The sequence below is a fragment of the Castor canadensis genome, chromosome 12 (genome assembly GCF_047511655.1).
Source record: "Castor canadensis chromosome 12, mCasCan1.hap1v2, whole genome shotgun sequence".
Taxonomy (NCBI): Eukaryota; Metazoa; Chordata; class Mammalia; order Rodentia; family Castoridae; genus Castor; species Castor canadensis.
The window spans coordinates 123,245,495-123,271,179 of record NC_133397.1 but is presented as its reverse complement, the minus strand read 5'-3'; the positions used below and the strand labels follow the sequence as shown (position 1 = coordinate 123,271,179).

The 25,685-nt window shown below is 40.5% G+C and overlaps 1 protein-coding gene across 2 annotated transcripts in view; it reads right to left on the bottom strand.

Moving 5' to 3' along the window:
• Positions 1 to 10,198: 10,198 nt before the first annotated feature.
• Positions 10,199 to 25,685, bottom strand: part of Dbt (dihydrolipoamide branched chain transacylase E2) — a 36,197-nt gene continuing 20,710 nt past the window's right edge. Inside the window, exons 5-11 of one of the 2 annotated variants that reach the window (XM_020166449.2) lie at positions 23,869 to 23,990; positions 20,719 to 20,935; positions 20,255 to 20,421; positions 16,988 to 17,065; positions 15,519 to 15,710; positions 15,328 to 15,399; positions 10,199 to 12,143 (exon numbers count right to left, since the gene is read on the bottom strand). In XM_020166449.2, coding sequence (XP_020022038.1) covers positions 11,976 to 12,143; positions 15,328 to 15,399; positions 15,519 to 15,710; positions 16,988 to 17,065; positions 20,255 to 20,421; positions 20,719 to 20,935; positions 23,869 to 23,990 — 1,016 coding nt within the window. In that variant the 3' untranslated portion in view covers positions 10,199 to 11,975. The remainder of the gene's footprint in view (positions 12,144 to 15,327; positions 15,400 to 15,518; positions 15,711 to 16,987; positions 17,066 to 20,254; positions 20,422 to 20,718; positions 20,936 to 23,868; positions 23,991 to 25,685) is intronic. The other variant, XM_074050903.1, reaches the window with a different exon arrangement.

The following is a 25,685-nucleotide window of genomic DNA, read 5'->3' as shown; positions in this document are numbered from 1 at the left end:
ATAGAAGAGTGACCCTGACTTATATTTGAAAGTTACAGCTACCTAATAACTTGCAACTCTTGGCCTGAAAAAACAGAGAGGCCATTCCTGAGACAGACACTAGGACGTGCTCCTGGACACCACGTACTTTTCCCTGACTCTCAAACTCTCAGACTGTAGCCAGGCTCACTTCTCACTTGACTTCTGTGACATTTACCCACAGAGTTTCTTTTTTCTTTTTTTTTTTTTTTGGTGGTCTGAGATTGAACTCAGAGCTTCATGCTTGCTAAGGCAGGCACTCTACCACTTTTGAGCCACACCTCCAGCCCTTTTCTTTTGCTCTGGTTATTTTTGCTCAGGCTGACCTAGATCATGACCTTCCTGTTTTAGACTTCCTGCTGTGGCTGGGATAACAAGTGTGTGCCACCACACTCAGCTTTTTTTCAGTTGAGATGGGGGTCTTTTGAACTTCTTGCCTGGGTTGGCCTTGTACTAAGATTCTTCTGATCTGTCTCTCAAGTAGCTAGGATTACAGGTGTCAGCCACTGGCTCCTGGCATCTGCTTTTATTTTTATGCACTACTTTTAGTTTTATAGAAATAAAATCTATATTTAATATATATTTAAAACCTCTTCACACAGATAATTCTGTGTAAATTACACAATACTTTGTTTCTAGGATGTGGGCCCAACTTTATAGTACATTTTATATACAATTTCAAAAAGACAATTACAAGAATTGTGTCTCACTATTCTGAAAATACTATGCAGTGCTTTAATATGTAGTAAAGCGAGAAGCTGTAAGAATTTTGTTTCTGTGTTTAGCAAGTATCATAATCTGAAAGCAAACGCCTTAGAAAAAATAGTGCCCTATTGAAATCAGCATGCACCATGTTTATCTTTTATCTTTTTTTTTTTTTTGAGATGGTCTCTATGTTGCCCAGGGCAGTCTTGATCCTCTGGCCTTGGAATCCCAAGTATGAAGGACTATAGATCCATGCCACCAGGCCCAGAATTTATCATTATTTCCAATACACAAAAATATTAGAGAAACCAGTGCAAGAAAGAACAGTGGAAACAGTCGCAGTTTTAAAAAATGATTCCAGTTGGACTGGAGGTGTGGCTCAAGTGGTAGAGCACCTGGTTTGCAAGTGGGAAGTCCTGAGTTCAAACCCCAGTCCCACCAAGAAAAAAAAAAATGACCCCTCTCCATGGCCATTTGTCCTGCTTTATCCAAGCAACATTGGAACCAACAGGGTTCTCATCTTGTGCCAGCAACACAATGCTACCACAGTCAGGTTCTTCTGCAATTTGTGAAACCTTTGGTTTGCAGTTAGTGTGGTGCCTCACCTGCTTCCAATGGACTCTGAGAATTTGAATGTCTCGTTTTCAGATTGCGTCATGGTCAGTTTTACAGTTCCCTCTGCAGTTTCCATTCACTTAATTGCACCTGCCATCACTGTAGTCCATTTGCTTTTGTTTATGCCAGTTTGAACTCTAACTGCCTACATTTTTTCAATAAATTAAATTGCTAAGGTTTTATAGCTAATTGCACTCTAGCACTTTGTGTGTGTGTGTGTGTGTGTTACTGGGGTTTGAACTCAGGGCCTGGTGTTTGCTAGACAGGAGTTCTATTTTTTGAGCCACACCACCAGCCCTTTTGGCTCTGGTTATTTTTGAGATAGGGTCTTGCTTTTTGCCCAGGCCAGCCTGGACCACCACCCTCCCATTTTAGGCTTCCTGCCATAGATAAGTTGAAAGGCATGAGCCATTATCCCCAGCTGGCCTGGAAACACGGGCTGTCTCATTCTCAGCCTCCCAAGTAGCTTTTTGTTGTTTTGTTTCTTGAGACAGAGACTTGCTGCTATGTAGCCTGGGCTGGCCTCAAACTCATGGTCCTCCTGCCTTCTGAATAGTGCTGGGATAACAAACTCTTGCAATTTCTGTACAGATTCTATAAGCTTGGTCTTTTGGACTATTTTTTTAACTGTATTTTTAAAATTATTGTGAAAGTTTCTTGCAGTAAACTTCAAGCTAAATAGCTCTTCCCAACTGTCACACAGCCTGTCAGTCCTCGGGGGCGTGGATGAGGGTCACGAGCACTGCCTGTTGGAGGAGACTGCTGCCTACTCAGCCCATATGAACGTGAACCCTTTCCTTTGTCCGGTCTTTCCTCACATAGAACCTAAATTCTTGATCTCCACCTGTTCTCGTTTCTTTTCTCCAGTCTCGTGTTAAGACCCACACAGCTGTTCCCATGCTTTGAATTGTAACATTCCACAGGGTCCTTGTAACTGCTTGTTATAGATGACCTCTTTATGACAGAGTGGCATTTATTCCTGTCATGCTTCAGTTGTTTTTGTGGCTTTTCTCTGGACTGTCTCCAGCAGGGAGTCATCGCTCAAGGGTCTGACTAGCATGTGAATTCACTGTGGTTAAAGACCCTTGTGCCTCAGTACTTGCCTTCAGAATGAATCAATTTTCATTTCCATTTACCCTGACTTTGCAGAAGTCCAGTGAGACATGCTACCTGGGGGCTCACTGTAATGGTGATGTCTTCCAGAATATCAAAGAGCCTGAGCTTATTCTGATTGGATAATAGTGATGATATGGACCAGGCTAGGTTTGGCATGAATAGTGCAACAGTTGACTTGGTCTGAGTGATGAGACGTCAGCGAACCACTTGGTGACTTTGAGATACTAAAGAGTTGAAATACAGTGCAAGCTAGAGGTGAGTCCAGAGGGGACTATTCAGGAGATATGCAGGTGAGAGATGTGGCCAGGCCTTTTACCAATAGCATGACTTCAGATGTGTAGTGGGGTAAATTGGGAAAGGGTGCAAGAAGTTAAAGACTACAGATCCAAGGAGCTGAGCAGGCTGGGGAAGCAGCTCAGTGGTAGAGCACTTGCCTAGTGTGCATGAGGCCCTGGGTTCAATCCTCAGCACTTCAAAAAGAAATAAAAATTAGCAGGAAAGGGACTGGTGGGGTGGCTCAAGTGGCAGAGTGTCTGCCTAGCAAGTATAAGGTGCAGAGTTCAAATCCCAGTACTACTAAGAAAATTTAGCAGGAAAGGAGCAAGAGAGGATGCTTATTTGAGTAGTACTGGGAAGATGCAAAAGTGTGAGAAGGTTGTTGTGAGCCTTCTTTTATTTAAGCAATGGAATATTAGTCATTACAAATAAAGGGAGTTTTTGGGTTTTGCTATAGGTATTATTTTTAAAAGTAAAGATATATCTCTATTTTATTAGTCAGGACAGTGCTCTCCCCTGGGATTTTCCGTGATGGTGAAAACGTTCTATACTTGTGCTGTACAATATGGCACCTCCTACCATCATGTGTGGCTATTTTAAATAACTTTTGAGTTGGCAGAGGGGCTCAAATGGTAGAGTACCCATCTGAGTTCAAACCCCCTTCTCCAAGAACCACCCCCCTAAAACTAAATTAAAAGTTTAAGTAGTTAAAATTAAAGTCAAGCATCTCAATTACACCAGCCACATTTCAATTACTCAGTGGTCACATTAATTAACTAACATTAAAATAGCCACATGTGGCTGGTGGATAAGGCATTGAACAGCTCAGAGTTAGAGTGCTACTAACTAGACTAGCAGACTAATCTCAAGACATTAGTGTCGTAAAGCTATAAAATTACATTGTTCAACTGTATTTCATCCAAAACAGTCTGTGCTGGACGGTACCTGGGGGCGGTCTGCTCTACCTGCTCATGTGGAGCACTGATTTCTTCCATCTTGTGTGGCCGCCAACTTTGCTATGCAGCCTTCAAGGTTTCTATGGCGAAGAAGGGAGACAATGTGGAGAGTCTCTTCACAGGTTTTATGGGTCACCTCTGCATATGGCTCACATCACTTTCACCCATATACCCACTTTCTAATGGCCACAAATGAATTACATGGCCCTACGAACTGCAGGCTAGGCAGGAAATATTTAACTATGTGCCTGGAAGGAAAAGAAACAGACTTATGCATATTATCCTGCCATATTCTAGTTTGTGGAAATTCTGGGATCCGACCATACCTCCCCCATGAAACACTGGAAATGAGAATTCACCAATGTACCATGGGAGCAGCTGTGGTACAGTCCTGGAGGTGAGGAGGCAGAGACCAAGGAATCAAGATGGGGCCTGGGCTGGATGGGGGCAGGGAGCAGAAGAAAGAGGTAGAGTTAATATTGACAGTAGAAAGCTTGGTTTCTCAGAACTAAGAAACCTCTTGCAATTGCTTTAAGTGGGGTGGGGAGGGGGCTGAGAGGGAGAGACGATGGGGGCAATGTAAATAACGTTCAATATAAGTGCAATCGGAATTGTCACTATGAATTCCGCCCCCCCCCGTATAATGAATATATCCTAATAAAAAATTTCAAAGAAAAAAAAAAAGCTTCGTTTTGCTGATGGAGAACCACTTCTTCCCCCAAAGGAGGAACAAAGCAACAGTGTGAGAATAAGGATTCTTCAGTTGAATCCACTTGTCTACTCTGTGAGACAGAAGGTGAGGCTGTTTGCTTATGACAGGGCAGGGGATATGTCTGGATAGAAGAGACTTGAGACAGGTACTATGGAAAATGGTCAGGGCATTTGTAATGGATTTGTTTTAAATTAACTTGGTGGTTACACATTCTCATAGACTATGTCAGGTAAACTCAACTACATATCTTCTTTTTCTCTTGATAAAAATATCCCTATGGTAAGTCACTGGGTTTTATTAATATTTTGTTAGACCATAGAATTAGGCTTAGACTTTTTTCTTTTGTCACAATTACTGTGCCAGCATAACAGTACAATATTAAAGCTAATATTAACATGCAAAAAGTTCAAGAAAGATTAGATGAATACAGTGTATCGATGTGGTAATCTGCATTGTAGTATCAGGTGAATTTTCAACATTACACAAAGTATGAGAGTGAAATTGCTTTTTTTTCACACTGAACTTAAACTGGGATGAAAATAGAGATATTCTTTGTTGCAGAAATTGCTCAGTATTGGAATCTTAGCAGTAGCCATATGATCTGGTAGCATCTTCTGTGTTTACCTCCCACTCCCCACTCTACCATCCCTCCATCCTCCTCCCTAACCATGTCCTGAAAGACTTACAGCATTTAAAAACCCAATATGAGACAGAGTGGGAAGGCAATGTCTTACTTTATGGAGGTTACTTTCACATTTTTTAAACTGAATTAATTTTAACTGGTATATGAAACATAAACATGTATCACTTGATGTGTAATGTCTAAGTCAAGTTAAACATATCTTGATGTTCCCTCAAACATTCATCATTTCTTTTTGGTCAAAACTTTTGAAATTCTTTCTTCTAGACTTTCAAAATCTACAGTGAATTATTGTCGTTCATAGTCACCCCCCCCTACACAATAATGCACCAGAACTTCCGCCTTTCCCCTTCTCTCCCTCATAAATCCTCCCCAGCCTCTGGTAATCACCTCCTCTCAACTTCTATGGAATCAACTTTTTAATATTCTACTTACAAGTAAGATCAAGTGCTACTTGTCCTTCCATGACTGGCTATTTCACTTAACATAATGAGCTCCAGTTCCATCAGTGTTGTTGCAATGACAGGATTCAATTCTCTTTTCCTGCCTGAATAATATTCCATTGAGTACATGTGAACACTTAGGTTGCCTCCATTCCTTGGCCACTGTGAACAGTGCTGCAATGAACATGGGATGCAGGTGTCTTCTCAACTTACTGCTTTCATTTCCTTGGATGTGTACCCAGTAGTGGGATTGCTGAGTCATATGGTAGTTGTATTTTTAATTTTTTTGAGGAACTTCTATACTGTTTTCTACAATGGTTGTACCAGTTTACATCCCCACCAAGTATGCAAGGTTCTCTTCCTAACACTCGATTGCCACTGATTATAGTCATTCTGACTAGGATGAGGTGATACCTCCTCATGGTTTTGATGAGCATTTCCCTGAATCGGTGATGTGGCATTTTATCACATACCTATTGTCTTCTGTTGCAGTCCATTGCTCATTTTTAAGTTGGTTATTTGTTCTTTTTTTTCGTAATTGGAGGAACTATTTGGAGTTCCTAATATATTCTGGATATCAGCCCTTTCTCAGAAGTAGTTTACAAATATTTTCTCCCACCGTGTAGGTTGTCTCTTCACTCTGTATTTCCTTTGCTGTGCAGGAACTTTTTAGTCTGATGTAATCCCATTTGTCTATTTTTGCTTTGTTTCCTTGTTCTTAGGGTCTTCTCCAAACAACATTTCCCCATTCCAATGTCTTAAAACATTTCTTCTGTTTTTTTTTTTCTCTAATAGTCTTACACTTATCTTTAATCTACCATAAGTTGATACTTGGGATATGGTGAGAAATAGGTGTCTAGTTTCATTCATCTGCATGTGGAAATCCAATTTTCCTAACACCAGGTTTTGAACAAACTCTTTCTCCAACATGTTTGTTCTTTGCACTTTTGTTAAAGTCATTTGACAGAAGACACATTTCTCCTAGGCTCTCCATTCTATTCTGTTGGTGTGGGTGTCTGCATTTATACCAAACCATACTGTTTTTTTGTTGTTGTTGGTAGTGGTGGTGGTACTAAGTTTTTAACTCAGAGCTTTACACCTGTAGGTGTTCTACTGCTTGAGCCACATCTTCAGCTTCCATACTGTTTTTTTTCTTTTAATTGTTAGTATGACTACAGATTTATAGTACATTTTAAAATCAGGTAGAGTAATGCTTCGTGCTTTGTTCTTGTTACTCGAGATGGCTTTGGCTATTTTGGGGAATTTTGTGGTTCCATATGAATGTTAAAATCTTTTTATCTAGTTCTTTGAAGAGTCTCACTGGTATTTTGATAGAAATTGCACTGAAACTGTAGATTTGTCTATTATTGACATTTTAACAGTATTAAATCCCCCAATCCATGAACATGGGATATCTTTGCATTTTGTGTGTCCTCTTCAGTTTCTTTCGTGAATATTTTGTATTTTTCATTTTAGAGATCTTTCACCTATTTGGTTAAATTTATCCTCAGTATTTTTGCAGCTATTGTAAATGGAATTGCTTTTGTTGAATTCTATGTTAGATAATTTGATATTGACATTTAGCAATGCTACTGATTTTTGTAGGTATTTTGTGTCTTACAACTGTGCTGAATTCATACATTAGTTCTAAAAGGATTTTTAGTGGCATCTTTGGGGTTTATAGGTATGTAAGATCATGTCATGTGCAAACAGTGATGGTTTGACTTCTTTTCCAATTTGGATGCCCTTTATTTCTTTCTCTTGACTGATTGCTGTGGCTAGGACTTCCAGTGCTAATGTTTAATCAAATGTGGTGAAAGTGGGCATCCTTGTCTTGTCTCAGACCCCAAAGAGAAAGCTTCAGCTTTCCCCATCCAGTAGAGTGTTAGTTATTGGCTGGTTTTAAATGGCCTTCATTATGTTGAGGTAAATACTTTCTATAATTTGTCCAGTGTTTTTTGCAGCTATTGAGATGATCATGTGGTCGGTCTTTCTGTTAATGTGGTATATCACATTTATTGATGTGCATATGGTGAACCAACCTTTTATCCTACCAATGAGTCCCACTTGATCATGGTGAGTAATCTTGTTAGTATACTGTTTGGTTTGTTTTGATATTATTTTGTGGAAGATTTTTGCACCTACAATCATCAAGAATATTGGCCTATAGTATTCTTTCTTTGTTGTGTCCTTATCTGGTTTTGGTATCAAGGTAATGCTGGCTTGGTAGACTGTGTTTGGAAAAATTCCTTCCTCTTCTATTTTAGTGATAACTTAAAAAAATTGCTATCAGTTCTTCTTTAAGTGTTTGGTGGAACTCAGCAGTGATGCTGGCTGTTTCAGGCCTTTCTTTGATAGGAGGTTTATTTTTGGTTTTGTTTTTTCTTCAGCAGTACTGGGGTTTGAACTCAGGGCCTCACGCTTGCTAGGCAGATGCTTTACCATTTGAGGCATGCCTTGAACCCTTTTTTGCTCCAGTTAATTTTCAGATAAAGTCTCATGTGCTTTTACCCAAGACCAGCCTCAAACTATAATCCTCCAACCTATGTCACCTGTGTAGTTGAGATTACAGAGGCACCCTATATCTGGCTTGTTGGTTGAGATGGGGTCTTATTAACTTTTTGCCTAGGCTGGCCTCAAATCACAATCCTCCTGATCCCACTTCCTTTCTACCTCCTGAGTAGCTGAGGTTACAGGCATGTACCACCTTGCCCAGCTGATGGGGGATTTTTTATTACTGATTTAGTCTCATTACTTGTTACTGGCCTGTTCTGGTTTTCTATTCCTTCCTGAATCAATATTGGTAAAAGTCTGTGCCTAGGGATTTGTCAATTTCTTGTATGTTACCATATTTGTTGGCATGGAATTGTTCATAAAAAAATCTTTAATGACCTTTGTATTTCTATGGTGTCAGTTGCAATGTCTTGTTTTGAATACCTGCTCTCATTTGAGTCTTCTTTCTCTTTAGCTTGTGGTTCATCTATTTTGCTTATGTTTTCAAAGAATTAGCTGTTTGTTGAGTTTTTCAGTCTCTACTTCATTTGTGTCTGCTCTGATATTTGTTGTTTCTTTCTATTAACTTTGAATTTGGATTGTTCTTTGTTTTGCATTTCCTGGAGATGTAGCAAGATGTTGTTTATCTTCAGTTTTTGGATGTAGGTATTGATTGCTATAAACTTTCCTCTTAATATTGTTTTTGCTGTTTCTCATAGGTTATTATTTCAAGAATTCTTAAACTTTCCCCATGTATTTGTTTTCAAAGTTTTCTTGTTATCTAGTTTTACTTTTATTGCATTGTGGTCAGAAAAGATATTATGTCTCTCTCTCACTCCTTCTCTAATCTGGGTCATGCCTGAATCTCACAGCCATAGGCACCTGCACAGTTGCAAGGGTCATGCCACAGCTGGCAGTGACTTGAGTCCATCCCCCCTGGCACAGGTGTCTGCCCAGTGTTGGGGAATTCTAAGGCTCCATCTGAGAGCACTGACCTGGTGACAGCTGTGGTCTGCAGTTGGGGGACAGGTGGTGGAAAGAGACGGGTGGCTGATGCCAACTGGGTTACACCTGAGTCTCAGGGCTGCAGGGATGCACCTGCAGTCTCAGGGAAGGAGGGGTAGGTGGGATTGGGGGTGGGGGGGGATTAGCAGGAACACTCTGAGGCTGGCAATGATTCTAAACTCGAGTCTGTCCCACTGGTGCCTGATGGTGACGCCAGGGCAGGGACACAGGCCTGCGTACATGGTCTTTGGTTTCTCCAGTCCTGGGTATCACTCCAGCAGGTGGAGTATTGCTGCCTGCTGTGTCCCTGAGGTAGGGGGAGAAGGGGACAGTGGCAGGGGCAGTCAGTGGCCTGGGCTAAGATACAGTGTTGGCTTGGCAGTAAGGGTCATGAGACTGCTGGGCACCACCATGATGTACTGGTACTCAGTTTCCGTGTTAGCGAAGGACTTGAATTTTCTGGCTTCTCTGCTTTAATTTCAACCTCTAGCAACACAGCACAAACTCTGTCCCCCTTATCCCAGTCCTAGCATGTGCAGAGCCCAGAGATCAGCAAAGTTGCTGGAGTTGAGCTCCCGGCTCTCATCTCTCCAGGGAATTCTGCTTTCCTAATCCTTCCTGAATTCTTGATGACTGACACTGAAAAGAAGTGATAACAGCAGGTTCGGGGGAAGTGGAGAACACCTGAGCCAATGATGTGGGACCTTCAGGGGAGCGTGCTATATGCCTTACTTACAGGATGCCCTCCTCCGAGTTTTGACATGTTTACTGATCATGTCATTCTTCGTCTTAAATTCAGAGAATGCCTGTCAATAAAGATTTAGATTATGGGACTGATTGAGTAACCTCTTTTAGATGGCTCATAGCACCTTGGTTTTTCCTAATCTTTTCCTGTAGAGGTGTGATTATATGGTTATTTAATGTTTGTCTCCTTCCCTAGGATGTAAGCTCAATGACAAGCAGAAATCATGAGGGAAGGGATTGTAGCACCATGTTTGGTGCACAGAAGATGCAGTAGGTGTTATTTATTTGTTCTTTTTTGGAGTTAGGGTCTTGCTATATATAGCACAGACTGGCCTACAGAACTCATAATCCCTCTGCCTCTGCCCCCCAAGTGCTGGGATTACAGTTGTGTACCACCATGCTCAGCTCAAAGTTTAATATTTGAATGTGCAATAAATACAAACAATGGAATATTAAGCAATCATTAAAAATATGATAATGTGGAACTGTTTATTGACATAATATAATTATACCCATAATATAATGATAAATTTTAAAAAATCAAATTATAAAATAGTATATATTTTATAAAAAGAAAAGCTTTGTATACAGATTCAGACATCAAAATGTTAACAGCGATAAGATTATGTGTCATATTTTATTTTGTTTGTAACTCTCCATGCTATCTGATTTTCTCTCTTTCTCTTTCTGTTTGATGGTACTGGGGTTCGAACTCAGGACCTCATGCTTGCTAGGCAAGCGCTCTACCACTAGAACCACACCTCCAGCTCCCCACACCCTTTTATCGAGGTAGAACCATGTGGCCCAGGCCAGCCACAAACTCATGATCCTCCTACCACAGCCTCCCAAACACTGGGATTATAGATATGTACCACAACACCCAGTTCTAAGTGTTCCAAATAATATTATTTACTTGATTTATTATTTTGATTTAAAAATTATTCCAATTTTGAAAAATATCAAGTAGACATAAAGCAATCGTTTTGTTTTGGTCATAAAACTCCACTTGAACAACTAATTTTGGCATACAGTATTTAACTGAACAAACAAACTAGATTTCTGAGTTCTAAACAAAAATATTGGATTAGCTTCATCTTGATGCTATTACTAATTAAAGTGGACTTTAACAAAATAATCATCATTATTTATTTATTTACTTTTTGGCAGCACTAGGGTTTGAACTCAGTGCTTCACACTTGCTAGGCAGTTGCTCTACCACTTGAGCCACTCCACTAGTCTTGTTTGGTGTTGGGTATTTTTGAGATAGGGTCTCCTGAACTATTTGCCTGGGCTGGCCTAGAACCATGATCCTCTGATCTCTGAGGAGCTAGGGCAATAGGCGTGAGTCACTGGTGCCTGGCACTGTTTTATCTTTATGCCCATGGCTTCCCATGACAACTTTCTCCTCTCCCTCGTGTTCCTACTCGAGGTATGGAGAAGGAACAGCCTGCACTTCCCGTTCTCACTCCTCTTTTAGCTGACGATCAAGAAAATTAAAAGGTACTGAGCTTCTGAATATTAAAAAAAAATGTCAGTGGCTGGTAGATTTAAAGTTTCTTCCTCACATGAAGTGAGTTTGCAAAGATAGAGTTTTTCCCAACAAAATGCCAAAGCATTACCAAAATTCTAAAAGTACATCCATCAGAGACCATGAAACCTGACTGGTTATAAAACCATAATTAAAATCAGGTTATAATTTTCCCTTTTAAAAGATGTTAATTTACATAAATAGATACCCTCTACTCAAAGCAAGAGTAGACGCCTGGATATCTTAAAAGGTAAAGATAATTGCACTTGTTTTTTAATATATGACAGTTAGCATGATTGTAGGGAAATGGAAAGTAGTTTTGAATATAAACTCCTTTTTCTAAGTATAACTTAAAACTTTAAGAATTAGTTAAAAAATAAAAAAAGAAACAGGGCAAATACTGTATGTGTATGACTACTTGTCTTTTGGTAACAGTAATTTTGTTTTCTTGCCAGTTTCAACCCATTGATACAAAGACCTCAGCACCATATGAAGAAGCCACACCCTGACCTACAAAACGTGAAAGCCTCTGGAGAACCATCACACCCTTATTCATTTCTCAGCAAAAAGTCTAACAGACTAGTGCCAAGTATTGTGCCTTAGAGCCCTAACTGTGTAACACAAATCATTTACATTACAAATTGTGACAAAGGACAATGTGCTGGCGCGGCAGCTTTTCATACCCTCTGGAAGCTTGAAAAGTTCAAGGATATCTTGCTAATCTTCATTTTAGATCTAGCAGCATAAAAGCTGGGTTTTCTAAGTAGGACTTCCACAGATTAGAGAAGCGTGACATGGTGGCTCCATCAATAATCCTGTGATCAGCTGACCAGCTCACATTCATTATCTGTGCTTTGTACACGTCTCCTTTCTGGTTAAATCGGGGAAGAGCCTAGAAATAAGAAGAATAAACAAACAAACAAGGAATCAACTTTCACTTGCTCAAAGTGCAGGCTGTGGTGACAATGGTGTGACATCAGATAAACCCTGCACCCTGAGACAGACAGGAAGAGGGCATTCCCACGACACTCACTCCTACTTTCCCAGCTTCAGGCGAGCAAGCTTTAAGCTTTCAGCTTCTCCAGGGCATCTCCTGTCCTGTACACAGCTCCCATGCTTACCTCAGATGCCATCTCAGAGTCCAAATATTTAACAACTATTTAATGAGCACCAGCTACACGCCAAGTACTCTTATAGGCTCTAGGGAGACACAGATAACTGAGACAAATAGATTTTAAGGTTCTTCACTGAGGGCTTGAGGAACAAGCCAAGGGCGTGGGGATACATGCAGAGGAGATGGCGGGGAAGTATGACCACAATGGTGGAGGAACCACCGAGCAGACAGGGTGGCTCCAGAGAAGGGCAGGGGCAAGGGTGAGAGATGTGGTCACAGCCAGAGCTGGGTATGGGGCATGTCATCAAAGGCAGTGCTTCTCAATCTACCTTTGATAAAGGACTCTTTAAACAAACATTTCTAATCCATGGTGAGCTAGTTTTAAATACATTAGGACTGTAGTTCAGTGGTTGTTACTTTCCTAGCATGTGCAAGGCCTGGGGTCTTGATCCCCAGCACCACTCACACACACACACACACACACACACACACACACAAGTATTAAGCAAATAAAAAATGCACAAAATGTCAGCCCCGACTTGTTCTTACTCAATTCGGTAGACAAAATTACAGCAGCTACAGTCCATGGGCCCTACACACTTTGGAGTACTATTAGTGTGTGGTCGTGTCAGACACTGCAACTGCCTTGCCTTTGATTCTGATATGAGAAGCCCCTGGATGTGTGTCAGCTGAATGGCCATCCACTGAAAGGAGAAGTCTCCCGAGGAGCAGATTGGAGGGTGGGGGCTGGTGGAAAGGAGAGGAATTCGATTTTGGTTTTGGACCTCTTAAGATTTTCAGATGCCTGTCAGACATCCATGCAGGATATATGAGTTTGGAGTTGAAGGTGAGTTCCAGACCTGGAGGTGTAAAATTGGGAGTCATCAATGTATAAATGGTATTTAAAGATACCAAGATTGGATCCGATAATGAAATGGGTGAGAACTGAGTCCTGGGTTATTCCAATACTAAAGAGACTGGGGCAATGGTGGGGTACAGAAAAGGAAACTCAGAGAGAGATAGGAGGAAAGCCAGTACAGCCAGACATTGTGCAAGTCAAAGTGAAGAAAGTGTTCCAAGAAGGTGAGATTAATCATCTATCTTGTGTAGCCAACAGGTCAAGGAAGGAAGGAAGAAAGGAAGGACTAAGAGTTAAGAACCCAAGAGGTTGTAGTGCCTTAGACAGTGAAAACAAAATAGCAAAAAGGAGACACCAAACAGAAGGAGGAAGGAATTAAGTAATATTTGTCCTTATCCAACAAAAATTACATTTAAGTCATGATCTAGATTAATCTAACTATACTTCATATCTTGAGGAAATCATAGGCAAATGATTCTTTAAAGATATGCCTGTTAAATAGATATTTGTGCACCAATGTTCATGCAGCATTAGTCACAACAGCCAAAAAACTGTAAACAACCCAAAAACTCATTGACAGATGGATAAACAAAACGTGGCATGTACACACAACAGGATATTATTCAGTCTTAAAAACAAATGAAATTGATACAAGCTGCAACATAAGCTTTGAAAAGATCCCAAGTGAAATAAGTTATACACAAAAAGACTAATACTGCGTGATTCCACCTACATGAAGTACCAGAACAGTCAAACTCAGAGACAGACAGAAGAGTGCTTACCAGGGGTTGGGGGGAGGGAGTGAGGAATCACTGATCAGTGGGGCAGAATTGCATGCAGGAGAGTGGTGACAGCTGCACAGTATAGTGGATGGACTTAATACACTTAAGGTATTAAGCGTCGATGATTAAGATGGTAAATTTAATGTTGCATATATATTTGTATATATAAAAACCACAATTACATATGTGTGTGTCTAAATTTAGAAGAAAATAGCATTAAGGAAAAACAAAACTTTGTCAGACAGGTATGATGATTTGCAGACTGTAGAAAGCCAAAATTTTTGAGACTCAGATGTTGAATTCTTGTTGGGAAGAGAATGAGTAATGGAGAAATCATTGCTCACAGAAATGCCAGAGTTGGACAGAACAGTGTCATGTTGTGTGTTTGTTTCTCTCTCCCTAACTTCTCTGTGTGCCAGAAGGTAAAGCGATGTTGAGAAGGGTGTGTAACAGAGCAGCTAGAATCCAGTCAGAGGCTGAAGGGAAGTGTCTGTGGAGGTCTTGGATGCTACATGAAGTAAGAAACTCATGAAAGGCAAGTCCCAGGCATGGTCAAGGTATAAGTATACAGAAGAAAGGTTTTTCTGAAAATGTGAAGAGCAAAATCAAGGTTAATGTAGTGACAGTGATGTTAAGTCATGGTGGTATTAAAGAGGTATCCATGGGTTTCTCAACCCTGAGTGAATAAGAATGCCCAAGACCATCCCCTCAAATTCTGCTCAGTTGCTTTGGGGCCAGTGTGGCATAATTGTTCAAGTCCCCAGATGGTTCAGATGCACAGCCATTGTGAGGAATTGTTGCAGCCCTGCTCTAAGCCAGTCTCCTCATACATACAATAACTTTATTGGAACCACTGGGTTCTTGTTCAAAATACAAGACCGAGCAATCTTCATTCTTAACTAGTTCTCCCAGTGATCCTTGAGTACAACTAAAGATTAGAAAAATGCTCTAAATGGTACTTTACTTTGTTACAAATGACAATTTGGATTGGCTTGCTATTTATACTTCAGTATTCTGAAATAAAGATACTTTGACAGAAGCAGATTGGCTGTATTTGTGGCTCCATAAAGACTCACATCTGTGCCTGGCATAATTCACAATGGTTGATCCATACAGAAATAACCCAGACCACCACCGTTTATCATACACTGAGGCAGCTGGCAGAGTTGCAGGCCTAGCTCTTAGGAAGAAATAATAGTCTTACGGAGTCAAACTTCACAAACTCAGACTTATACAGAGAGGGGAAAACCATAGAAATGACTAGTCTTTATGTTCAAGTCTCCAGCTGCCTAACTATTTTTCAATTATTTAATACACATACCTGAATTGTTCCAAGGGCCCCAATGGCTACTTCAGGTGGCAGTATAACTGGCTTGGCATAAGTACCACCAATCTTAAAAAAAAGTAGAAAAGCTTTCATGGCACATGTGGCAAATGACACTTTACATTTCTAACCGAGCACATGATTAGAAGTTTAGGTTATGACTTCTGAATCTGAACGTCAGGACTCACTGATCCTATGTTGGAAAGAGTGAATGTTCCTCCAGTGAGGTCAGTGGTGCTGAGCTGCCCAGAAGAGCCCAGTTGCTGGAGGCGGTTCAGTTCAGTGGCAATCTCAAATATAGAGCAGATCTGAACGTTTTTCACATTAGGGACAATCAACCCCTGCTTGGTATCCATTGCAATCCCAATGTTATGAGAAGCCTAAGAAATAAAAAATTGTATAGTAGGCCTTTTAATAAACAAGAAAGAAAGGACAAATTTTCACTATTTTCTAAAACAACCATCACAAACTGTTTTCATCAAGCTTGGCATGCTTGCACTTGGGAGGCTGAGGCGGGAGGACCATGAGTTCCAGGCCAGTTTAGGCAGTAACAAAAACCTATTTTCACCAGAATGGTAAAGATTTAAAAGAAAGAAAACTTTTTAGTAAGCCAGGCATGGTGTTATGCACCTGTCATAGTAGTCAACAGGAGGCAGTAGGTAGAAGGGTCATAGGCCATAGGTCACATTCCAAGGCCAGGGCCAGGAAAAAGTGAGCCACTATCTGAAAAGTAACCTAAAGCAAAAAGGACTGGGACACAAGGCCACCACCAAATCAAAAACAGATTTTTTTTTTTTAAAAGGTAAGATTTTGCTGTTAAGAATGTAATACACATATTAGTGGTGGGAGTGTAAGCTGGTGTAGATTTTCTGGAGAATACCTGACAACATGTACCAATATTTACAAAAATTTGGACTTAGGAGATAAATGCAGAAGTAGGCAGGAATAAATAGGGATGTTGGGTGCAGATTGTTGGTAGGTTTGAGAAACGACAAAGCATCAAAATACTTGGCAACTGGTTACTGGCTAAATGAATAGCAAAGTTGTACTTATTGACGTATAATCATGTCCATGATATATTAAATGACAAAGAAAAAAGCAAGTTAAAAAGATGTATAATTTCATTCACTTTTTTAAAGTATGCAAAAATGAAAATGGGACCCTATTTCAAAAATAATGAACACAAAAAGGGATGTTGGAATGCCTCAAGTGGTAGAGCACCTGCCTGGCAAGTGTGAGGCCCTGATTCCAACCCTCAGAACTGCAAAAGAAAAAGAAGAATAATAATAAATTATATTTTTGCTTACTGCTTTACCCCATATTTTTAATTCTAGTCTCAAAAAAAGGTTTTTTTTTTTTTTTGGTTGTACTGGGATTTGAACTCAGGGCTTCATACTTGCAAAGAGGTGCTCTACTGCTTGAGCCACACCTCCAGTCCATTTTGCTCTGGTTATTTTGGAGATGGGGGTCTCATGAACTATTTGCCTGAACTGCAATCCTTCCTATCTCAGCCTCCCAAGTAGCTGGAATTACAGGTGAGCCACTGGCACCCTGCTAAAAAAAGATCTCTACTTGAAGTAGATACAAGTCTCTAACCTACAAGCACATTTGCACCATCTTCTATTTGTAACAAACATTTTCACAAAGCATAGCCAACCTTGTACGTTATATTCTGGCAGTTTTCGTCCACAGAAGCATTAAGGATAGGAAACTGTAGCAATCCCAAAGAAGCAGCCTGTTTAACAGAAGAGGATGTGACATTAGCACTTTTGACTCAGAGAAGGCAGGGGATTCGAAGAGGAGGTGAGAGGAAAGGACTCTTACTCATGCTTAGTTTATTCTCAAGACAGTGCCTGCCTCAGCATCTTACTTTCAGTGTAGCCTGCAACCAGTGTGAAGTTAGACTGCCCTCACCATTAAGAACTAGGCGAAATAGTTAGGCAGTGTGTAAACATCAAGAATTTCAAAATAACTGGTGACTGTCAAAATTCCAAAGAAATGTATCAATGCTGAGTGATTTCCTCCCTTACATAAGTAGTCTTAAGATTTCCATACGAAGCAAACCAGGGTTCAAAAATACGCCAGGAATTAAAACACACATCATAAGATTACTTTAGCTAGGCCAGGTTCAGGAAGTAGATCAATGGAAGGAAAATAGAATGAAAAAATTTGATGCAAATTCTTTAATTATATATAATTCAGTAAGCATGCCAGTTGTTACCAGTAACCCTAATCTTTTCCACAGGTAAGGTTATGGTAAGGTTGTTCTAAAGTGTCTTGAGTATAACCAAAAGTTTATAAAAGAAAATACAGATCTGTGTCCAGGGATTAAGTCATTTTCCCCCTGTACGATACTTCATAGTATTTTTAAAATATTCTAAAATGTTCATGGTAATTTTTTAATTTAAAAAAATTTGATTTTCAAAATGCAGATTGGGTATTTCAGACTGTAACAATGAAGGAAAACAGCAATAAAAGATTCCGTATACTAAAGCAGGTCCATTCTTTCTTCAAGAGCCTTGCTGTCACCAGGAGGTAGTAAGATGAGTGGGGCAAGGCACACCGGCAGGGCTCGCTCACTCGCTCGCTCTCAAGGTTACCTTCTGAGACCTTGGGGTCTCCATCTTCCCCTAAACCGCACTACCATTTTAACCTTTCGGTTCTCCAGCTAGTTCCCTCAGCCTCACCTTTTCCGTGCACAGGTGCAGGAGGTATGTCCTGCAGACAAAAGCCAACTGAGCTTCACTCTGCCCCACTGCCTTTCTCCAGCTTTTCTGAGTGTCAGCTCTTCCTCAATTTCTCTTCGTTCCCCAGCCAACTGCAATAGGCCTCTGCTCAACAGTACCTTACTCAATCCGGTCTGGCAAGGCCACACAAGACCTTAAAGTACAATGGCCTTTGGTTATCCCTTTGCTACTTAACCTTTGTGACACACATGGCCACCATCTCCTCTTGAACCGCTTTCCCTCTCACTAGGTGTGGAGGTCAAATTAACAGCCCACCCTTTCATGCCACCCTCTACTCATGCCCCTTGGTACTGATGTCTCCAGGGCGGAACTTAGTCATGTGACTTGCTTCGGTCAACAGGACATGAACAAACTTGATGCAGCAGAGCTTGGAAAAAGGACATAGGCACTTCTGCTTTCTCTTTTCCTCCCTGAAATACTATGAGACGACAAACAGGTGAGTACGCTGCAGGGATAAGAGACGTCCCTGCACCAGCCAGCCTCTCACCAACTGCCCACAGACACGAGGCCTCTGCTCAGGTCAGCTGACTCACCCTGCTCACTAGAAGACTCACATGAGTCAACCAATATATAACCGTTGCTTACCACGAAACGATGGGGTGGTTGGTTAGCTAGACAGCAGATCTTGTCAGGGACTCTTGCCTGTTCCATCAACACAGCCCTGCCTCCACTCACCTTTTTGGTTGTCTTTGTTAACTTAACTTCTACCTACCCTGTGCAACCCTAGGCCATTTTCTTATTCACACAATTTGGGTGATGTCATCCACCTGTTTCAATTGCCTTGCCTTGACAGATACACTCCACAGCCCTGACAGAGTCCAGAGGTTCTCCTTTCACAGAGACATACACACATCTGGTGTCCAGTAAGCATCCACTTACTCAGAAGGGAAGTTGCTAAAGAGAATGGTTGCCGTCTCATGGGGTTCCGTGTCCAGCAAAGAGACAACCAAGTAAACACTGACAATATACTGTGATACATTACAGTGGGAAATGAGTGTTTAAGCAGTGACAGCCATAGAAGGTCTCTGAAGGCTTCCACCTGAACACAATTTGGTATTTAGGATGTACATGCATTTCAGCAAAAGAGGAGGGGAGAGCAGAGGCAGAAGGACTGAAAGTTTGAGGTCAGCCTGGGCTACATAATAAAACTTGAGGGAAAGAGAAAGAGAGAGAGAGAGGCAGAAAGACACAGGATACTTCAGGTAGAATTGTGTATTCTACCATGTGTAGCTTATTGTAACTAAGACAGAGTGGGGACTGGCTATAAGAGAAGATGAGAGAGGTGGGCGGCAGAGACTTATAATACTTGTATGTCACACAAAGGAGTTTGGAAACTATTTTAAAGGTAATGAAGGGGACCCACTGAAAGAATGAGGAAATAATCCAATCATCTGATTTACAGATCATCTTGGTGCAATGTGAAGGAAGGGCTGGAGGGAGCCACACTGGAATTCAGACATCATGATGCTCTTTCATGTAACACAACAGAACTAGAAATTTGGCCATTCCACTTGTTGACAACAGGTCCCTGACAAGTTCTCAACCACTGTGAGGCCTGACTTCCTCAAAAGGAAAGAGGGACAGTAATGTTCATATGTCAGGTTACTCCAAGAATTAAGATACCACACACAGGGTGCTTACCACAGGGCCTGGGCACAGTGATCATCAATATGAAATACACTGTAAGGTGCTCAAGGTCAGCTGATGATGGGCTGACTCCATTTCATACTGGTCCCAAGGTCTTGCACTACAAATCATTCTCAGAACCCACCACATAGATTTGCTGAATAAATACACATGTGTGACATGCAGAACCAATACTGAGTCTCCTCTTAGTTCAGACCAGGACTGTTCTGTGGTCCTTTCAGAATCAAACACATAAGTGTTAGAACAACTCCCCCCTACCCCCAGCTCACAGAGGTAAAAGATAAAAATAAGACACAGAAATTTCAGTTTTGTAAATTCTTGTGAAACAAAGAAGTGTTGAAGTCTGCACATTTTTCTAACTATATGATATGGTGAGAAGGAATATTTTTATGCAAACCTAGTTAGCACATCACATCTTTGTAGAACAATGCTAGACATTCTACCACTTGAGCCACTCCACCAGCCCTAATCTCTGCAGAACAAAATGTAAAGTTCTACTCAAGCTTTGTGTGGAATGAAGGAAATCTTACCTTTAAGAAGAAGGGCATAAAGGAGAGTTTAATCCCACGGGCCAGTGCAATGGGCTTTAATTCTTCCCGCAGTTTAACCAGTTCAGTAAGGTTAACCTCATCACAATAGCCAAAGTGAGGTATTTTCAGGGCTGCAGTCATCGTCTTTACCATTGCCTTTTGAAAGCCTAGGGAACATCCAACCATTGTTTACAATGGTTACGTTGTTTACAAATGTAGTGATGTGGGAAACATCTAATCACCGTGTACAAACGTGATCATGTATTACTCTTCAGAAATTAATACCACACACAAATTGAAGTATTTCCTGGGAAGCTATGTTATTTCATCACTAAAAAGTTGTATGCTGAATTGGAACTGTTCCTTAAGTAAGAATTAAAAACATCCTATATTAAACAAGCATTTATTGAAGTAGCTTCCTCCAAAATAAATGCACTGTTGCTCTCCACTGCTGTTCCTGTTACCTGTTAGAGGTTGTGCTTTGTCTTGGCCTGTGAAAACTGGCGGTCTTGATGTTGGTGTGGGAACAGCCCTGTCTTTTGGCTTTGGTGGAGGTGGCATAACTTCAGCTTTTGGTGAAGGAGGCAATATGGCGCCTGTTTGCCTTTCCAAATAGTTGAGAATATCTTCTTTAAGTATTCTGCCATCTTTTCCTGAGCCAACAACTTCACTTAGCTTGATCTAAACCAAAACAAAACCTACAATAATTTCCTAAAATAAACCTTACCACCAAGGTTTTAAAATGGAAGTTAACCAGGGCTAGGCTCAAGTGGTAGAGCAAGACCCTGAGTTCAAGCCCAAGTACCTCCCAACACACACACGTGGAAGGTAATCAGTTCAAGGTGTAATTACATCTTTGCCAAATAAATTAGTACATTTTTTATTATCTTAACAGATAAGCTAGAGAAAACATACCTAAGTAGGTCAGTCATTTATTACTTTTTTTTTTTTTTTTTTGGCAGTACTGGGGTTTGAACCCAGGGCCTCCTGTTTGCAAGGCAGGCGATCTACCACTTGAGCCATCCCCCAGCTCTATTTATTACTTCTGTGTGCACTGTTTATTGGCATAGCAGTATTGAAGTATCTATATAATACATAGCTATTTATGAAAATTTGCATTTTCAATCAGATATTTTTTAAACTCCCACAATTCTTTCTTGACCTTTTCTATTTTTAGAGACAACATAAGAAGGTGAAGTAAGAATTTAAAGAAGAAATAAACACTATAACAAATTTAGATCGACACTTCTGATGCTGGCTACCAGTAAGACATGTAATACTGTAAGTCATTAGCATATAAAGCTCTCGCAATTCGGTTTTTTTCCTTCCTCTTTTTATTTTACCAATTTTACATTTACTTACATGTGTATACAATGTTTGTGTCACCTCCCCCCACCACCCCCACAATTAATTTTTTCTGCTGGTTGCTCTAGAAATATCAGTACAAGATATTTAATTCTATTTAAATAAACACATTCCAGCTTAGATGACAGCCCTATACATATGTGTATTAATTAATTTCTGAGGGTTGTACCTCACTTCCTTTGGATTAGTGCGTCTCTAAAAGACGACTTTAAAAAAGTAAAGGACTATAATACCCAACATGAACTTTATAACAAATGAACTCTAAGAATTTCAACAAATAATTTTTAGGTAATTACAAACAACTGTAAATGCCTCTGGTGTCACCGGTTTTTTCATTTTAAACAAATTCAATTAATATTCAATCTGTAAGAAAAGAGAAAAAGCGGTTTATGATAATAAAATCTACTATTTAATTTCTAATCATATTTGTACACTTCTTTAGGAAGTGGTACAGGGAAACTAAGCCATGCATATCTTCTACACATGATCTTTCTATATAACTAAGAAAAAGCATAGCTAAAGTGCTTTATAGCATTCTTTCCTGTTTTTGAAAAGGGGGGTTGTTTTTTGAGACTGGGCCTTGCTATGTAGCTCAGGCTGGCCTCGAACTCATGATCTTCCTGCCTTAGTATCCCAAATTTAGGCATGCCTAATCATGCCTACTTGTTTTATAGCAATATATTACATAATTATTTCATCTGATGGCCTTAACATCCTAGTGTTTCATATGGTAATTTCTATTTTCTAATATGCTTATTGGCTTTTGTATTTGAACATACTTAATCATTGTGTAAAATTGCATCAAGGGGAGGACTGGGCACGGTGGCTCAGACCTATAATCCAAGCATTTGGCTGCTGAGGCAGAAAGATTAAGAGTACCAGGGCAGCCTGGCCTATATAGTGAGATCCTGTCTCAAAACAACTGAAAGGAAAAGTTTGTCCAAGGTATATAACATAACTTATGTAAGCATTTCCCCATTCTGCTTTTTCTTTCTTTGGCAGCACTAGGGTTTGAACACAAGGCGTCAGGCTTGCTAGGCACGTGCTCTACCAATTGAGCCACGCCTCCAGCCTCAACTTTGAACATATACAAACTTTCTAATTTTGGGCTAAGACACAAGGAATAGCGTGACAGTACAGGAGGCAGAGGCAGGAGGATCACAAGTTCAAAGCTAGCTTGGGCTATACAGCAAGACTCTGCCTAAACGGATAAACAAAAACAAAAAACCCTAAAACCCAAGGAAGAATCCATCCTAGATTATATTTGAGTACACATATGCTCAAATAATGGGGGCAGGACATGACAGGAAGCACTGGTTTTGCCATGACACAGACTCATTGTTAAGTTCTGGTTCCACTGCTGTATCAGTTGTATGATCTCAGCTACTTTACCTCTGTAAGTCTTAGGACAGCACCTCGTCTCACAGGTTAAATGAGACAATGTGTTAGTAGTTATTGCACAGCCAACATGCCACCTTGCTTGGCATTTTACCCTCCATTTGGCCAATGACTGCTATAGTTTGGATCTAGAATATCTCTCAAAGTTCCATGTGTGGGCTTGGTCCCAAGTTTGTGGCTATGAGAAAGTGGTGGAAACTTTGAGGTAGGATGTAGTAAGAGGTTTTCTGATCACTGGGGATGTGCCCTAGAAGGGAATTCTAGGATGCCTGTCTATGTCTCCGAAAGTGGATCAAAATAAACCTTTCCTCTTTTTAAGTTGGTTGTCTCAGGTATCTTGTTATAGAAACAGGAAGCTGACTATAAGACGACAAAGGGAATATAAATGGTCAGCTCCTTGTCTCAGTGTAGTACACTTCTGTGATATTTCCCATCCCTCTTGGACCAAGGCAGATCCTTGTCACCACATCCATCCCTGGCCCACTGCTTTCTCTCCCCTTTCCTATCCGCTTCTCTCATTCCCTTTACAGATTTTCATGCATTTAATAAATCCATCACAGGTATGCAAGGTCCTGTCTCCAGTTACATTTGTGGTTCACCTGACCGAAGACACTCAGTAAGTACTCAATGACTCTTAATGCTACGAGGCGCTAATAAAGAGTAACAGAAGCACAGAGCCCAGCTAGAATCAAATAATAAGTTCCTGATGTCATTCTCCAAGTGCTCACATGTCACTGTCACTTCTCAGTAACAGACATTGTGTATGCCGTTTCATCACAGGACAGGCGGCTGGTTGTTCAGAGACACGAGCACGTACCTTCTGTGCCAGCTTCAGTAGCAAGAAAACTTACGTTGTTTTCCATGGCCAGGCGTCGAACTGCAGGGGTGGCCAGAGTCTTCTGACCCTTTATCTGCTGGTGTGTGTGCTCATCATGGGACATGGCGGGCGTTTCCACGACATCTTCTTCTGAATCTGGTAACAAGGCAATACTTCAGCTGAAAAGAGTCCTGTAAAAAGCTTGGTGGCCTATAGTACCTACAACTCAAAGGGACTGGTCAGAGTGGGCAAGTAGCATTCTTGACTATTAGACGGGGAGAACGTGCAACATGGTAGTGGTAAGTGTGGAGTGGGATGGTGCCAGTCCTGGTTCTGTTTAAGTACTCGTGTGCATGTGTGTACTTCATGTTTCGTAGTCATACAGCAGCTGCAAGTTAATCTGAGAGTTTTTTCTATAAGGTTTTTTTTTTCTTTTTGGCAGTACTGGGGTTTGAACTCAGGGCCTCACACTTGCTAGGCAGATTCTCTAACCCTTGAGCCATACCCCCAAGTCCATTTTTTTTTGCCATAATTATTGTTTAGGTAGGGTCTCACATTTTTGCCGAGGGCCAGCCTTGGGCTGCAGTCCTCCTTCCTTGTAGATGTGACTACAGGCTCACACCACCACATTCGCCTTTACTGGTTGAGGCAGGTTTTGCTAGCTTTTTTGCCCAGGCTGACCTTGAACCATGGTCCATCCTGACTCTGCCTTCCTAGTAGCTAGGATTAAAGACATATATTCCGTGCCCAGCATTCTTCTATAAAATTTTAAACATACTGTATTTTAAACACTTCTCAGTTATATTTTTATACAAAGCATAAAGAAAGAATCAAATGTGACATAGGTTATCTGAAAGAATCATATAAAATTTGTGAACATTTTAAAAGCTTTCATTGTAGTTTAAAATTCTGCTCTGCTTTGAGGGCTGGGGCCAAGCCTCAGGCAGTAGCGCACCTGCCTAATGGAAGACTGAGTGCAAACTGCAGGACCTCTAAAAACATTAATAAAATAGAATAAAATGTTGCTCTGCTTTGAATATGGTTTAATGAGTTCTGCGGCTAATGCTCATCTGGTTCTTATGATGCAAGAAAAACTATCAAGCTATTAGTATGTATATTTTGGAAGAAAAAATGTTTTTTGCAAGCATTTAATTGTCAAAGTTTGTTGTTAGGAAATCTGTCTGAACCAGCAAATGAAAAACTTAACTTCCACAAATCAGTAGACAACCTGGTTTGCTTTGACACTGACATTGAACTTTAAGCAAATAAAAATTTCCACCACTGTGGAGACAGTCTGTCCAATCCTCTAACTAGTCTATAAATTGGGCCCATGGAGCTCTCAAAAGTCTCGGAATGGTAAAAAAGGGAAAGAACCAAAAACCTTTTATTGGAGCGCTATTATATGTGAAATACCGTGTTACACACACAACATCAACTTAATCTTCATTCAACAGTGTAAGGTAGGATTATTATTTCCATTTTATATACTTTTACAAAATGAGGCTTGAGTGATAAACGGATTGGCCCAAGGTCAAAAAGAATTGAAGAGCTGAAATTCAAGCCTATAGCTGACTCACGCGTGCTGTCCCATTAGTTCGTGGCCCTAGTAAATTGTATTTGATCTTTTTTTTTTTGGTCAGTACCATGGGTTGAAATCCAGACCTCAAGCTCACTAGGCAGACACTGTCACTTGAGCCACACCCCCAGTCCTTTTGTGCTCTAGTTATTTTTTTAGGAAGTACTAGTTTTTGTTGAACTAGGCAAAAATTCTTGCTGGACCATATGAGCCACTCCACTAGTCCTTTTTGTGTTGGTTACTTTTCAGATAAGGTCTCGCTTTACGCCTATTTT